The sequence below is a fragment of the Salmo trutta genome, chromosome 4 (genome assembly GCF_901001165.1).
Source record: "Salmo trutta chromosome 4, fSalTru1.1, whole genome shotgun sequence".
Classification (NCBI taxonomy): Eukaryota; Metazoa; Chordata; class Actinopteri; order Salmoniformes; family Salmonidae; genus Salmo; species Salmo trutta.
The window spans coordinates 44,895,022-44,912,915 of record NC_042960.1 but is presented as its reverse complement, the minus strand read 5'-3'; the positions used below and the strand labels follow the sequence as shown (position 1 = coordinate 44,912,915).

The window sequence follows — 17,894 nt, the reverse complement described above, 5'->3', positions numbered from 1 at the left end:
TTAGTCAGTAGATTTGACCTGCTTGCTAAGAGCTGTACTAGGGTGAGACAGGCTTCCTGTGAAGATTAAGACTGCGGAGACAGAGCGAAATATGGCTCTGAAAGCGTACCCCAATCCAGGGATGAGAATTGCGTTGTACTCTGAATTGTCCTATTATACCAACTGTTAAACCGAGAAGTTTGAAAGACTGCTAGTTGAGTTCCATATCAGATTTCCAGGAAATATGTGTTGTTTTGGCTCTGTGCCGTGTTCTGTTCTCTTCGGCTTACACCGACAGTCTCCAGTATCTCTGGTCTGTCTGCAAACAGCTTTTGTTTCCCTTGGCCTTCTCTCTCCCTCTATCTCCCCCTTCTCTCTTGGCAACAGAATCCTATCCCACAGGAGGTTAGTCGCACCTTAATTAGGGAGGAAGGGCTAGTCCAATGGCTGGAGCGGAAAAAGTGGAATGGAATCTAATACATCATTCGCTTCGTTCCAGACATTATCAGCCGTCCTCCCGTTAGCAACTTCCTGTGTCCTATCCCTGTCTGTCTGTATGTAGGTCAAGGGCACCTTCTGAATCTGAATAAGTGTTTTCATTGTATTTTTTCCTTTTTATTTAAATAGTGACCAAGCATTAGGGATTAGTGTATTTCGGTGTTTACCTTTAACATCAGAGGTTTAAGTAATTTTATATGTTTTAAAAGATGTTTTAAACTGTACCTACAGTCAGGTCCAAAATTATTGCCACCCTTGATAAAGATGAGCAAAAAAGACAGTATACAATAAATAATATAAACACTGAGGTATATTGTGTGCTCCAAAAAATTTGAGAATATATTTTTTTAGATTAATACAATTGCTCAGAGAAAGAGATTTTGTTTAATAAGTAATACAAATCTCAAAGACACAGGTGTAAAAATTATTGCCACCCCTGTTTTAAATACCCTAGTAAAATGTTTCATGAGATTGGAGAACACATTGGGAGGGATCTTAGACCATTCCTCAATACAGAATCTTTCCAGATCCTTGATATCCTTCGTTAGCGCTTATGGACTGCCCTCTTCAATTCAAAACACAGGTTTTCAATGTGGTTCAAGTAAGGAGACTGAGATGACCATTGCAAAATGTGGTCAATTAACCATTTCTTTGTGGATTTTTTACATTTGCTTGGGGTTATTAATTTGCTGGACGATCCACTTGCATCCAAGTGTCACCCTCCTGGCAAAGACAAATAGATTTTTGTCTAAAATGTCCTGGTACTTGGTAAAGTTCAGGAGTGGTGTGCGTGGCCAAAGGCAGTGCCAAGGTCAAATGCTCTTTGGGCGCTCACACTAGTAGTGAGTTTGGCATCGGGAAAACTGAAGATTTTTTGCTCATCTTTATCAAGGGTGCCAATAATTTTTGACCTGACTGTAAATGGGAATATTTGTACACAACAAATTGGCCAGTGTTACCTAGTGATGAATTTTCATTATAACATTTCTACAGTTGATTCAGGAGTTAAATGAACTCTTAGTGGTGTATAAGAACCCATGTGTTGGTGTTAATAACCGTTACGATCTATTTCTGGTTGATCTTTTTGTTTGTTTCAAAATCTGTGCTTTACATCTACATTGATTGATTGATTTTATGCTACACAAACATACAATAACATATAATTGTCTAATGTTTCCATCCAATCTGTTAGAAGTTGGACTTATTGCACCTGTTACAGAGATGGTTGTTCCAATTTAGATGGTCTCATTTATCCATCCTTCCTACCTTTGCAGACATTCCAAATGCAGTTTGTTTGTGATTAAAAGTTTCAATTGTTGAATATCCTCCCTCTGGCTGTAATTCCAATAGGAATAACACTTGCAAGCCAGCATAATGTGACGTGCACGCCAGATGCAAACCAAGAGTTTCCCAATGGCAATGGAATTTAGGCTTACGAGTTTTTTTAAGGATGCATCTTTGCTACAACGTCCGAAGATGTAACATGCGTTTCCCAAAACCCCACACAGAGGGAACGTTGAGGCATGTGTCGATAGTTTACTGAATCTCGGATCAACTTCCTCCATTCAAATCTTACCTTAAACCCCTTAGAGTCGATTGACGCACCGGTGCGTAAATGTAAGTTACATAATAAAAAAATCCCCATCAAAATCTGTCAGTTTAAGCTAGAGATATGGGGGGGGTTGCATTGTGCGTCTCAATCAATTGTACAATTGTACGCGTCTCAATCGGTCTTCTCATGCAAACGTCTGTAGCGTCCAAACGGTTTGATCTACATTATTATGGAAATAGAGACTCACGTACATGATGGTGTTCTCTGTTCTGCTATGCGACCTCCACAAGTGTCAGGAGAGTCGTCTGAAGTCAGTACCGTCGATGTGCCAAGATCTGTTTGGTAGCGTTCGAACTGTTAGGGCTACAAAAGTACTGTGACAGCACTGTGGAAAGGGTAGATTCTCACAAACAAAATGATGGTGTTCTCCCTTTGTCTCTAGGACACCCACATGTGTCACGGGACTCCTCTGAAGGTAACCAGTACCGTTTTTTTTTTTTTTTTAATGAATAGAATTATGAAGGTAGGGGTATGAAGGCGTAATATGTGTCAAAAATATATATTTCCTGATTTAAAAAAAAGATATATATCCTAGATTTAGGACAGACACTTCAAAACCTTGTTTCTTATGATATATTTTTTGACTGTCCTTTTTGCCATTTATGAATGTGTTATTCAATGCATTTCTATGGGCTTTAGTAGTAAAAGCCAAAATCAATATTTTATCAGATACATTTTTTTAAATAACAAATGTTATACCTAAAGGGGTCCTAAAATTCAAAATCAAATAGCTAAAGTATCCATAGTATGACCATCTTAAAACAATTCCATATGTCAGCTTAGCACTGCCTCCTCCCTCCCCCAACGTCTTAGACTCCAAAGAATTAACATTGTAATTATTCCACAATACTGATGACGGATCAGCTCCTTAAAAGATATCATCACAGATATCACCTATGGCTGCAAATATTGAGGGAGGTTATTCTAATGCTTACCCTATCATGATGCACTGAATCAAGATTTGGCACATCATTGCGTTGTTACACATCATGAAATATATTGAGTCAAAATTACAGACAGTAGCCTACAATTAGCAAAAAAATAGCTAAATGGAATGAACATGAAATTGATTTCAATATTATTGAATTATACAGCGTAGGCCTATGTAGCCTATACTTGTTACGTACAGTACCAGTCAAAAGTGTGGACACACCTACTCATTCCAGGGTTTTTCTTTATTCCTACAATTTTCTACATTGTAGACATAAACTATGAAATAACACATATGGAATGATGTAGTAACCAAACAATTGTTAAACAAATCAAAATCTATTTTATATTTGAGACTCTTCAAAGTAGCCACCCTTTGCTTTGATGACAGCTTTGCACACTCTTGGCATTCTCTCAACCAGCATTATGAAGTAGTCACCTGGAATGCATTTCAATTAACAGGGGTGCCTTGTTAAAAGTTCATTTGTGGAATTAATTTCCTTATTAATGCATTTGAGCCAATCAGTTGTGTTGTGACAAGGTAGGGGTGGTATACAGAAGAAAGCTCTATCTGGTAAAATACCAAGTCCATATTAAGGCAAGAACAGCTCAAATAAGCAAAGAGAAATGACAGTCCATCATTATTTTAAGACATGAAGGTCAGTCAATCTGGAAAATGTCAAGAACTTTGAACATTTCTTCAAGTGCAGTCGCAAAAACCATCAAGTGCTATGATGAAACTGGCTCTCATGAGGACCGCTACAGGAAAGGAAGACCCAGAGTTACCTCTGCTGCAGAGGGTAAGTTCATTAGAGTTACCAGACTCAGATTGTAGCCCAAATAAATGCTTCACAGAGTTCAAGTAACAGACACATCTTAACATCAACTGTTCAGAGGAGACTGCATGAATCAGGCCTTCATGGTTGAATTGCTGCAAAGAAACCACTACTAAAGTACACCAATAAGAAGAAGAGACTTGCTTGGGCCAAGAAACACGAGCAATGGACATTAGACTGGTGGAAATCTGTCCTTTGGTCTGATGAGTTCAAATGTGAGATTTTTGGTTCCAACCGCCGTGTCTTTGTGAAACGCAGAGTATGTGAACGGAATATCTACGCATGTATGGTTCCTACTGTGAAGCATGGAAGAGGAGGTGTGATGGTGTGGGGGTGCTTTGCTGGTGACACTGTCTGTGATTTATTTAGAATTCAAGGCACACTTAACCAGCATGGCTACCACAGCATTCTGCAGTGATACGCCATGCCATCTGGTTTGCACTTAGTGGGACTATCATTTGTTTTTCAACAGGACAATGACCCAACACATCTCCAGTCTGTGTAAGGGCTATTTGACCAAGAAGGAGAGTGATGGAGTGCTGCATCAGATGACCTGGCCTCCACAATCACCCGACCACAACCCAATTGAGATGGTTTGGGATGAATTGGACCGCAGAGTGAAGGAAAAGCAGCCAACAAGTGCTCAGCATATCCTTCAAGACTGTTGGAAAAGCTTTCCAGGTGAAGCTGGTTGAGAGAATGCCAAGAGTGCGCAAAGCTGTCATCAAGGCAAAGGGTGGCTACTAACAAGAATCTCAAAAATAAAATATATTTTGATATGTCTAAGAGTTTTTTGGTTACTACATGATTCCTTATGTGTTATTTCATAGTTTTGATGTCTTCACTATTATTCTACAATGTAGAAAATACAAAAAAATAAAGAAAAACTATTGAATGAGGAGGTGTGCCCAAACTTTCGACTGGTACTGTATATGCCAGGAGTCAGATGCAGAAGGTGAGTTTAATAATGACAAAAGCAGAGAAACAAAACATGAGACGCATACAGAGCGTGAATAAGAACAATAGTAACTAGTGTCTGATGGCTACTGAGGGCTAAATAAAGGGAGATTAATCATGGAAATAATGATGTTCAGGTGTGCGTAATGACAGGGAGCAGGTGTGCTTAATGATGATTGCCAGGGCCGGTGGTTAGTAGACCGGCGACGTCGAGCGCCGGAGCGGGAGTAGGCGTGACAATACTGTAGGGCTGGCTATTTATCTTTTAATGCAGTCATCTCGGTTTTCATTCAAAAATTTAACAATTGCAAAGACATTGGCAACTTTGTATTTGTAGTCACTGAGAGACAGATAAACATGTTGATTCTATGTTTAGCGGATATCTTCTGTGTATAAAGTGACTCGGGAGAGAACAAACGTATCTAATAACCCACTAAGCTGTTCAAGTGGTCTGAGGCAGTTGGTAAATAACAAGCGTTTTCAAGTGCAATGTTAGTAACAATGATTTGAGGAAACAGCTCAGAGATGTAATGATGCTCCTATGAAGGTTCTAAAGATGAACGTAGCCTTAAGATGCTTTTGGGAAACAGGGCCCAGTGTGCTAGAGTAAAACTAGACTGTCAACGTAAGACCTTAAGGTATTTGTTATGTATTGTCATAAAGAGTTTAATATGAATGAAAACATATTCACGTAGGCACTCACTTGGTGAGAGCCATTGAATGCAACAACCATGTCTCTGTCACTAACAAACACAAGTCATGAATGGGGGCGGGCTCGGCCCTCCGTTTCCTGTAGTCCGTGATCAGCTCCTTTGTCTTGCTGACGTTGAGGGAGAGGTTGTTGTCCTGACACCACACTGCCAGGTCTCATCTTCGTCGACAAACTTAATAATAGTGTTGGAGTCGTGTGTGAACAGGGAGTAAAAGAGAGGACCAAGCATGCACCCGTGAGGGGCCCCGTGTTGAGGGTCAGCGTGGCGGATGTGTTGTTGCCTACTTCTCACCACCTACGGGTGGCCCGTCAGGAAGTCCAGGAACCAGTTGCAGAGGGAGGTGTTCAGTCCCAGGGTGCTTAGCTTAGTGATGAGCTTGGAGGGCACTATGGTGTTGAAAGCTGAGCTGTAGTCAATAAACAATATGTTCGCACAAGTGTTCCTCTTGTCCAGGTGGGAGAGGGCAGTGTGGAGTGCAATAGAGACTGCCCCTTAACCTCCCGCTGCCTCATTCCCTCAAGGAGTGGAGACCAGGGCAGAAGCTATAAAAGAAAATAGCCCAAAGTTCACATCCATGTAACTGCTGCTTCTCTCTGTAGATAAACTAAATGTTAAGGTATACATTCTCTCATTCGAAGGTTAAAGGGGTGAGATGAATGTACAGTTACAGTACAGATTTACTCAACCCCACTTAAATAGCTGTAGGTCTCTAAGCCAATCATTTATTGATTGAAAATTGTGTGTGGGTTGAAAAGCCAATCAGCGCCTTCAGAGAAATGCAAATGACTGTTTCAAGTTTTTTTCCTGTTTCTCTGTTTCACAATTCAAATAAAACAACACGGTTAAAATACAACTAATTAAAAAGCATTGACAATTCCACTTCCAGTGGTGCTGTGCTTCTCTCATCCCCACCTCACTCCAATGCCCATCTCCCCACCAGGGCCTATAGTCAAGGGGTCTAAACTTTGGCACCGAGCTGAACATTTTCATGACCATCCCCTTGAGACACTGCCACTCCCCATTAACCAATCAGACACTGATTAGGTCTGACCATGACCCTCCCCTGCCTGTACAGGTCAGGGTTCCTCAATCTCACCACAAGTGGACATGTGTGATGGTGTGCATGGACAGAAGTGAGAGTGATATTGTAACTTATGTATTCGTTATTGGTTGTAGTTATTCCAATGGCACTTTCATTGGTACTAACCATCTCTCTCTTTCTCTGTAGTTCCATCATGGTGTGTACAGTAGCAGTGATCGGGGCGGGTCCCTCAGGTCTGACCAGCATCAAGAGCTGTCTGGATGAGGGTCTGGAACCCACCTGCTTCGAGAGCAGTGAAGACATCGGGGGGCTGTGGAGGTTCAAGGTGAGGGAGCTGGCTGAGGAACCTGGAGCCTGATTAACCAGTTTAGTGGATTAGTGTGTTCGTCTCAGTAAGAAGATACAGGGAGAACATCCATCTGCTCAGTCACTGGGAGTGTGTGTGTCTGCTACTGCTGGAGATCCATATTTAAACAACACCGGCTCTCTTTCAATATCTAAAGCTTATCCAGTATAAATTACCCTGGCTTTGTTCCAATATCTAATGTATTGGGCATATTAGTGCTTATCCTCAGTCTGTCCTTGTCCTTTAGGAGCATCCAGACCCAGGAAGAGCCAACATCTACGAGTCTGTCATCATCAACAGCTCCAAGGAGATGATGTCATACAGTGATTTCCCTCCTCCTGCTCACCTGCCCAACAACATGCACCACTCCCAGCTGCTGAGCTACCTACGACTTTACGCTCAGACCTTTGACCTCTTCAAGCACATCTACTTCCAGGTCAGACGGCATGAAGGAAGGAAGTGGATGTTTATTCAGTCACATCTTATGTTAGGATCCATTCGACGGTAAATAGTGATTAATTTAATGTGTGTGGCTGCATGTGTCAGACCACTGTGGTGAGTGTGCGTCAGAGGCCAGACTTCCCAGTGTCTGGCCAGTGGGAGGTGAAGACAGAGAAGAGAGAAGGTCAGAGGGAGACTCAGGTCTTTGATGCTGTGATGGTCTGCACCGGTCACTTTACACAACCACACTTGCCTCTCAATGACTTCCCAGGTAACTTTAAATTCTCTATCACTATCATAGTCCCCATTGTCATTGTCATTGTGTATTTGATTATTTCCCATTTATATGCTACTATCACTGGAGATATATAGACTCAAATCCTATTCACATCATACATACATACATACATACATACATACATACATACATACATACATACATACATACATACATACATATATACATATATACATATATACATACATACAGACAGACAGACAGACAGACAGACAGACAGACAGACAGACAGACAGACAGACAGACATACAGACACAGTGCCATCAGAAAGTATTCATACTCCTTGACTTATTCCACATTTTGTTGTGTTACAAGCTCAAATCAAAATTGATTAAATATATTTTTTCTCAACCATCTACACACAATAGCCCATAATTTATAAGTGAAAACAAGTTTTTAGAAATGCAAATTTATTGAAAATGAAATACAGAAATATCTCATAAGTATTCACACTCCTGTCAAGTTGGTTGTTAATCATTGTTAGACAGCCATTTTCTTGCCATAGATTTTCAAGCCAATTTAAGTAGAAACTGTAACTAGGCCACTCAAAAACTTTCAATGTCGTCTTGGTAAGTTAACTGCAGTGTATATTTGGCCTAGTTGTACTGCTGAAAGGGGAATTTGTCACCCAGTGTCTATTGGAAAGAAGAGTGAACCAGGTGTTCCTCTATGATTTTGCCTGTGCTAAGCTCTATTCTGTTTCTTTTTATCCTAAAACACTGCCTGGTCCTTGTTGATGACAAGCATACCCATAACATGATACGCCTGTATCTTGCAGTGGCTCATTTCATTTATTTAGCCAGGATACTTCACTCAGTAACAACTGCCACTATTTTCCAGGGAGTCATCGGTAAATTGGGTGTATTGATACACCACCCAAAGGGTAGTTAATAACTTCACCATGCTCTAAGGGATATTCTATGCTTTTTTTATCTACCACTAGGTGCCCTTCTTTGCGAAGCATTGGAAAACCTCCTTGATCTTTGTGGTTGTACCTGTGTTAATTGTATGTGTGGGGTACAGAGATGAGGTAGTCAATACAGAAATTTCAGCTTTTCATTTTTTATTCATTTGTAAAAATTTCTAAAAACATGATTCCACTTTGACATTATGGAGGTGAGGTGAGTGACACATCTCAATTTAATGCATTTTAAATTCAGGCTGTAACATAACAAAATGCAGAAAAAGTAAAAGGGTATGAATACTTTTTGAAGGCACTGTATATCCCTGTATATCCCATTCACAAAGTATCATTTGAATATCATGCTCAATCATCATCATCAATCAATTACCATGAGTATCATTATTTATAATTTGATTATCTGATCCTCCCAGGTATAGAGGAGTTTGAGGGCACGTACTTTCACAGTTGGGAATACCGCAGTGCTGAGGGGTTGCAGGGGAAGAGGGTGGTGGTGGTTGGGATTGGGAATTCTGGAGGTGACATCGCTGTGGATGCAAGCAGAGTAGCGGAGCAGGTGAGTGGGAAATCCTCTGATTCTTCTGGAAGTGTTTCTTTCAGATATTATGCAGGGCAGGGTTTCTTGAAAATTGGGACAATCCATGTCCGGCAGGGAAACTTCATTTTAAAAGTAGAAATATCCCTTTTTTTGCTTTATTTGAGCTTAAACGTTCAATTTAGTATAATTTTATAAGGGAAAGTAATTGTTTTGGGAATTTAAATATTTTCAATATTATTAATTTCCATGTCAGCACCATGCCCATAAATGCCCTTATTCAGTGCAAAGGATCCCAATTTCAAACTCTCCAAAAAAAGTGTTTAAAAAAATAATAATTATGCCAATAATATTAACTGAAAAAGGGATATTGTGTAGTTTCTTGAAATAGCCCTCTGTGGCTTAAAATAATATTGATCCTAAAAATTGTCTCCAAAGAGTTGGTCAACTCTGTCAGATTTGTCTAAAATGAATCAGGAATGAGCAGGGTCAGCTATACCATAAGGACCCCTTCTCTATAGCTGTGTTTGAATATTCAAATTTAACCATATACTATTTGTGATGTGAATTGAGTATATAGTATGCTTATTTGTCATAGTATGGATATAGTTATCGTGCCAAAAGTTCCCGGATGTCATACTAAATTTGCCAAAATACGAAGTATACATGCAGTGGACACTATTTCTGTGCTTTTAGGGCCCATATCCAATTTTTCTGAAAATGGGCGTGGCTTCATAACTTTTCAGATTGGAAGAAAATGGCGGAAAATATGCAGCCGGAGTCCGACGAGAGCCAATACAAATTCAATGCTTTAACTAATTGTGACAAATGTTAAGAAAATGTTGAGCAATGTAATAAAGTCATGACTTTTCAAGTAAGTTACGTTACACGTTATGTTGGCTGACAGTTTGTTAGATACACTATCCTTACAGCAGTATGTACTGGTATGTTAGCTAGATACCTAATGTGAGTTGGCTACTATTACATTGAAATTGCCAGGCAGTATATTAACTATTTGCTATCTAACTAACTACCCAACGTTTATTGACTTCATTATTCACATCATTCTTAGCTAAGTGGTATAGTCGTGCTTTTCAATGGACATTGTTAATTCTGCATATGTACTCCGATTTCAGAGCACTCTCGCGCAAAATAACTGATGAATTTATGAACGCTCAACACCCGTTGAACATGACCGGTGTCAGTAAACGTCGTTGAACATGACCGGTGTCAGTAAACGTCGTTGAACATGACCGGTGTCAGTAAACGTCGTTGAACATGACCGGTGTCAGTAAACGTCGTTGAACATGACCGGTGTCAGTAAACGTCGGCAAAAAAAATAGTTCTTAAATTGTTGCCAGCAGCACAGTTACAGTCACCTACGCCCTGGATAACATGAAAACTGCCTAACCAGCTCTGCTAGGGCTAGTAAAATGGTCAGAGTGAGGTGTTCTCTCTTTTGTGTCTGGAAGTAGCTAGCCAATATTAGCCAGTTAGCTTGGGTGCTTGACTACCGTTGAACGCTCGGATCAACCCTACTCACGGGCCAGAGTGTCTGAACTCTCTGAGAGCGAAACACTGAATTTACGAATGGACAATCTGACAACGCTCTGGATTTATGAACGTCCAGAGCTCACTCTGGCACTCCAGATTGAATTTACGAACACACCCAAAATCGTAAAATGTTTAGCTAGTCATTTGTTATGCTAACATGCTAGCAAGAGGTTGCATAGCAACAGCATCAGCTTCCGGTAAACAGGCGAAGCTCTAGTACACTCAACTGAAATGATACTGTTCGTTTACAGCAGTGGTTCCCAAACTTGTCTTAGTCCCCTAACCCTTCAAACGTTCAACCTCCAGCTGCGTACCCCCTCTAGCACCAGGGTCAGCGTACTCTCAAATGTAGTTTTTTTGCCATCATTGTAAGCCTGCCACACACACTATACGATACATTTATTAATCATAAGAAAGAGTGTGAGTTTTTGTCACAACCCGGCTAGTGGAAAGTGACAAAGAGCTCTTATAGGACCAGGGCACAAATAATAATATAATAAGAAGAAATGCTGCTCTTTATTTAGCCATCTTACATATAAAACCTTATTTGTTCATGGAAAATTGTGAATAACTCACCACAGGTTAATGAGAAGGGTGTGCTTGAAAGGATGCGCATAACTCTGCAATGCTGGCTAGTATTGGAGAGAGTCCCAGTCTTAAATCATTTTCCACAAAGTCTGTGCCTGTATTTAGTTTTCATGCTAGTGAGGGCCGAGAATCCACTCTCACATTGGTACGTGGTTGCAAAGGGCATAAGTGTCTTAACAGCGCAATTTTCCAAGGCAGGATACTCCGAGCAAAGCCCAATCCATAAATCTAGCAGTGGCTTCTGATTAAATTCAATTTTCACAGATCCACTTGTTGCAATTTCGATGAGCCTCTCTTGTTCAGATATCGGTAAGTGGACTGCAGGCAGGGCATGAAAGGATAACGAATCCAGTTGTTTGTGTCATCCGTTTCGAGAAAGTACCTGCGTAAATGCGAACCCAACTCACTCAGGTGCTTCGCTATATCACATTTGACATTGTCCGTATTTGCACACAGAAAATCATACAATGATGGAAAGACCTTTGTTGTCCTTGTTAATGCAGACAGAGAAGAGCTCCAACTTCTTAATCATAGCCTCAATTTTGTCCCACACATTGAATATAGTTGCGGAGAGTCCCTGTAATCCTACATTCAGATCATTCAGGTGAGAAAAAACATCACCCAGATAGGCCAGTCGTGTGAGAAACTTGTCATCATGCAAGCGGTCAGACAAGTGAAAATTATGGTCAGTAAAGAAAACTTTAAGCTCGTCTCTCAATTTAAAAAAACGTGTCAATACTTTGCCCCTTGCTTTAACAAAGTTAACCATTTTTACTGTAGTATCCAAAACGTCTTTTAAGCCGTCAGACATTCCCTTGGCCGCAAGAGCCTCTCGGTGGATGCTGCAGTGTACCCAAGTGGAGTCGGGAGCAACTGCTTGGAAGCGCCTTACCACTCCACTATGTCTCCCTGTCATGGCTTTTGTGCCATCAGTACAGATACCAACACATCTTGACCAGTCCATTTGATGTCACAAAGCTGTCCAGTACTTTAAAATATCCTCTCCTGTTGTCCTAGTTTCCAGAAGAGCCTTAATTAGAGTCTTCCTTAATTAACCCCCCATAAACATAATGGACATATACCAGGAGCTGTGCCAGGCCCGCCACGTCTGTTGACTCATCCAGCTGTAACGCATAGAATTCACTAGCTTGTATGCGAAGCAGTAATTGTTTCAAAACATCTCCTGCCAAGTGTTGTTTGATGAAGGAATTGTCTGTATAGTTTTTTGGGCCTTTTCCCCCAGCATTGTCCCAGCCATATCCGCGGCAGCAGGAAGAATTAAGTCCTCCACAATAGTGTGGGGCTTGCCTGTCCTAGCCACTCGGTAGCTCACCATATAAGACGCTTCTAGACCCTTCTTATTAATGGTATCTGTTGCATTTCTACATGTCTTACTACTTGAAAGTCGTCTTAATTCTCGCTCAAAAAACTTTATTTTTCAAATTGGCATGTTTTCTAAATGTCTGCGCAAGAATGAACGTTTAATCGAGTTGTGAGATAGTACTTTTACACATATAATACACACACATATAACACACTGTGGCTGAGGAAAGGCACTACACAATATAAGTGAACCCCAAATCAATGTAGTTCTCATCATATTTGCGCCTTTTCGATGGTCCAACGTCCCTGTCTGTTGTTCAGTGCTTTCCCGGGTAAGGGGGCAGCAGCTCTTCTTCTGCATCAGATTCACAACTGTCAGTGTCCATGCTAGCTGGGCTAACAACAAATATATAATTACTGATGCGAGCATTGGATGTGCTCGTGGAAGCAGAAGAACTTGTGTCGTCGACAGGTGCAGGTGTAGTACTGCTGGTAGTAGCAGTACTACCAGTAGAGCTGGTATGTGTCCATATAGACGCGGGCCTTACTTTTTTTAACCATTTATCAATTTTTGAGCAAACGGAATGAGCAGCAGCTACGTTTGGCTACATATGGACCGTTAGTGGAATTCCCGCGAGAGAGTAATGGTTAATGTGATTGGATGTTAATAATTTGACTAGGCTACCTGTGTTTGACATTGTGTTGTTATTTCGCTGAACACTACATTTGAATCACATTTTTATTTGGCGTAAGCCGGACGGCATTACGCGTACCCCTGGGGGTACCCCAGTTTGGGAATACCTGAGCTACACTATACTTGCTTGTTTTGTCACATAAAGACAAATTAGGCAAACTATTAGAATTTTAGCAACCAGAAAATGGTGTAGCAATTTCTGTATAGTGCACCTTTCTGGAAAAAAAATTATGAAAGAAAAGTTGAGATTGTCCCGTCTTTCAAGAAACCCTGACGGAAGTATGAAAAACTCCTAGCTAGCATGAACAGGAATAGAGTTTGCAATCCCTGCCAAGATCATTAACACTTTCTCTCCTGGTCTACAGGTGTACCTCAGCACGCGGAAAGGGGCGTGGGTGGTCAGCAGGGTGGGGGCGGGGGGACTGCCAGGTGACCTGTTGGGCACTTCAAGATTGGACAGGCTAGTGCAGAAGCTCTTCCCCTCCTGGATTACCAGGATGATGGAGAAGAAACTGAACAGAACCTTCGACCACAGACTGTATGGCCTACAGCCAAAACACAGGTAAAAATCTCTACACATCTGACTGACTAACTGACCGATTGATTGATCCATCCATTGATCCATCCATCTATTTCAGGTTCTTTGCCCAGATCCCGGTGGTGAATGATGATCTACCTGGTCGAATCATCTCTGGTCGTGTTCTGGTCAAACCTAACATCAGGGAGATCAAAGGCTCCAGTGTGGTGTTTGAGGACGGGAGCGTCGTGGAAAAGGTGAAGACACACACACACACACACACACACACACACACACACACACACACACACACACACACACACACACACACACACACACACACACACACACACCTACTCTTCCCTTATCCCCTCTACACTACCTTCCCTCTCTTCCCTAGGTGGATGTTGTTGTGTTTGCCACCGGCTACAACTATGACTTTCCTTTCCTGCCTTCGGGTCTGCTGGCTAATGGTGGTCACCGCCTGTGTCTGTACCGTCATGTGTTTCCCCTGGGGCTGGCTCGGCCCAGTCTGGCTGTAGTGGGCTTCATCTGTAATCTGGGAGCCATCAACCCTCTGGCTGAGATGCAGGCCCGCTGGGCCACCCAGGTCTTTAAAGGTAACAACTAACTGCGACCTGTATGCTCTCGTTGGCTGGCCCTCGCTTCATATTCGTTGCCAAACCCACTGGCTCCAGGTCATCTATAAGTCCTTGCTAGGTAAAGCCCTGCCTTATCTTAGCTCACTGGTCACCATAGCAGCACACACCCGTAGAACACGCTCCAGCAGGTATATTTCACTGGTCACCCCCAAAGCCAATTCCTCCTTTGGCCGTCGTTCCTTCCAGTTCTCTGCTGCCAATGACTGGAAAAAATTGCAAAAATCACTGAAGCTGGAGACTCATATCTCTTTCACTAACTTTAAGCATCCCCATATTGTTTATATATATATATATATATATATATATTTATTTATTAAAATGTTTTGCTCCTTTGCACCCCAGTATCTCTACTTGCACATTCATCTTCTGCACATCTATCACTCCAGTGTTTATTTGCGAAATTGTAATTATTTCGCCACTACGGCCTATTTATTGCCTTATCTCCCTAATCTTACTTCATTTGCACACACTGTATATAGGCTTTTCTTTTGTGTTATTGACTGTACGTTTGTTTATTCCATGTGTAACTCTGTGTTGTTGTTTGTGTCACACTGCTTTGCTTTATCTTGGCCAGGTCGCAGTTGTAAATGAGAACTTGTTCTCAACTGGCCTACCTGGTTAAATAAAGGTGAAATAAAAATAAATAACAACTCCCTCACTAACTCTCCTTTTCCTGATTCATCCCAGAGCTCTGTGTCTGAAGTTGGGCACCCTAGTATATTTGAATGTGAGCGATGGAAGATTTGAGGTTTGTGTCAATAGTAATGTGTGGAATACATGATTTCTTGCTCCAGGGTTACTAACACTGCCCTCAGAAGAAGCCATGCTTCAGGACGTAAAGAGAGACACCAGCACCTTGCAAAACAGGTGGGACAACATCCATGCGTTATTACACTCATATACTGTAATTCGTTTGCTAATAGGTAAACTATTTAAAAATGATGTATAAGCACTTTCAAAACACCTGTGTGTGTATACCCTCCTCCTCCCTCCAGGTTTGCCTGTTTGGAGCGTCACCCTCTCCAGGTGGATCATATCCCCTACATGGACTCCATGGCAGAGGAGTTGGGGGTTCGTCCTAATCTCCTAGGGCTGCTGTTGAGGGAGCCTGATGTGGGTTTGCGTGTGCTGCTGGGGCCCTGCACCCCGTACCAGTACCGTCTGAGAGGGCCAGGACAGTGGGATGGAGCCCGACAGGCCATCCTCACCCAGTGGGAGCGTGTAGCCCAGCCCTTCAGGACCAGGATGCCCCCACAACCAGAGAGCAGAACCAGAGCCTCCTCTAGTCTGATACTGATACTGACTCTGTCTGGCACTGTTCTCCTACTAACAACCTTCTATACCAGACACAGTCTCTCATCACTCCCCACAGGCCTCCTCTATAAGATGTACAGTCTACCTGAGATCATATGGGGGTGGAAATGAACACTATGGGCCTATTGCATCCACTGTTGGCCACCATCACCCGCACAGCTGGTCTTAATTGCTTCCAAAATGTACTGTCCTCTAAAAGCCGAGCTACATGTGACGTCAGTGTTAACTTATCCTCGCTTTATCCAAACATTTTCCAAGACATGTTCGCACTCTACAGGCTATTTATTATCTTTGGTAGAAATAAAACCTAGTAACCGAACAGGCTAAGGGGTGATTAAACTATTTCACAGTCATTCAGTGCAACTAAAATAAAGCAATTTCTTGTTTAAGACAGAAATTATACTGTGGCAATATCAGTGTTTTCCAAACGCGGCCCTGGGGCCCCCCTGGGTGAATGTTTTCATTTTTGTCCTAGCACTACACAGCTGATTCAAATAATCAAAGCTTGATGATGAGTTGGTTATTTTGATCAGCTGTGTAGCACTAGGGAAAAACCAAAATGTGCACCCACGGGGGGGGGGGGGGCCCAGGACCAAGTTTGGGAAACCCTGGCTTATATGAATGAAAAATGCTGGTGCACTCATTACTTTTTCATTTCCAAATTATGTAGTCCATTAATTACAACTTGTCTTATTAACTTTGGCTATTTCTGATCAAGAGGGCAAAACAAATTATCCCTGAACTGTCCATATTGAAATTGTGTAACTAAATCAAGCCAATCATGACTGATTTCATGTAATCTATGTGTTTATTAAATTCAAGGTATACAGTGCCTTCGGAAAGTTTTTAGACCCCTTGACCTTTTCCACGTTTTGTTACGTTACAGCCTTATTCTTTAATGGATAATGACAAAGCAAAAAAAGGTTTTGGGAATTTTTCGCAAATGTATAAAGAACTAAAAACAGAAATACCTTATTTACATAAGTATTCAGACCCTTTGCTATGAGAGCTCAGGTGCATCCTGTTTCTATTGATCATCCTTGAGATGTTTCTACAACTTGATTGGAGTCCACTTGTGGTAAAATCAATTGATTGGTCATGATTTGTCCAACTCCTGTATTTGGGGAGTTTCTCTGGGCCACTCAAGGGCATTCAGAGACTTGTACCGAAGCCATTCCTGTGTTATCTTGGCTGTGTGCTTAGGGTCGTTGTCCTGTTGGAAGGTGAACCTTCGCCCCCAGTCTGTGGTCCTGAGTACTCTGGAGCAGGTTTTCATCAAGGATCTCTGTACTTTGTTCCGTTCATCTTTGCCTCGATCCTGACTAGTCTTCCAGTCCCTGCCACTGTAAAACATCCCCACAGCATGATGCTGCCACCACCACGCTTCACCGTAGGGATGGTGCCAGGTTTCCTTCGGACATGACCAATCTTGGTTTCATCAGAACAGAGAATCTTGTTTCTCATGGTCTGAGAGTCTTTGGGTGACTTTTGGCAAGCGGGCTGTCATGTGCCTTTTACTAAGGAGTGGCTTCTGTCTGGCCATTCTACCATAAAGGCCTGATTGGTGGAGTGCTGCAGAGATGGTTATCCTAATGGAAGTTTCTCCCATCTACACAGAGGAACTCTAGAGCTCTGTCAACGTGACCATCAGGTTCTTGATCACCTCCCTGACCAAGGCCCTTCTCCACCGATTGCTCAGTTTGGCCGGGCAGCCAGCTCTAGGAAGAGTCTTGGTGGTTCCAAACTTCTTCCATTTAAGAATGATAGAGGCCACTGTGTTCTTGGGGACCTTCAATGCTGCAGCCCGCCCTTTTTGAAACCAGGTTTGCTTTTTATTTGAGCTGCAAGGCTGCAGCCATTTTCTTGTTACCCTTTCCCAGAGCTGTGCCTCGACACAATCCTGTCTCGAAGCTCTACAGACACTTCCTTCGACCTCATGGCTTGGTTTTTGTTCTGACATGCACTGTCATCTGTGGGACCTTCTATAGACAGGTGTGTGCCTTTCCAAATCATGTCCAATCAATTTCCCACAGGTGGACTCCAATGAAGTTGTAGAAACATCTCAAGGATGATCAACGGAAACAGGATGCACCTGACTTCAATTTCGAGTCTCATAGCAAAGGGTCTGAATAC

At 42.0% G+C, this 17,894-nt stretch overlaps 1 protein-coding gene across 2 annotated transcripts in view; it reads left to right on the top strand.

The window, feature by feature from the left end:
* The window catches only part of si:dkey-239i20.4, a 29,721-nt gene extending 13,171 nt beyond the window's left edge, over positions 1-16,550 (top strand). The window contains exons 1-10 of one of the 2 annotated variants that reach the window (XM_029750934.1): positions 1,138-2,094; positions 6,754-6,892; positions 7,161-7,349; positions 7,460-7,625; positions 8,988-9,130; positions 13,634-13,830; positions 13,907-14,042; positions 14,186-14,405; positions 15,242-15,314; positions 15,443-16,550. In XM_029750934.1, the coding sequence (XP_029606794.1) occupies positions 6,761-6,892; positions 7,161-7,349; positions 7,460-7,625; positions 8,988-9,130; positions 13,634-13,830; positions 13,907-14,042; positions 14,186-14,405; positions 15,242-15,314; positions 15,443-15,872 (1,686 nt within the window). In that variant the 5' untranslated portion in view covers positions 1,138-2,094; positions 6,754-6,760 and the 3' untranslated portion in view covers positions 15,873-16,550. Of the gene's footprint in view, positions 1-1,137; positions 2,095-6,753; positions 6,893-7,160; positions 7,350-7,459; positions 7,626-8,987; positions 9,131-13,633; positions 13,831-13,906; positions 14,043-14,185; positions 14,406-15,241; positions 15,315-15,442 lie in introns of those variants that run through there. The other variant, XM_029750933.1, reaches the window with a different exon arrangement.
* Positions 16,551-17,894: the final 1,344 nt, after the last annotated feature.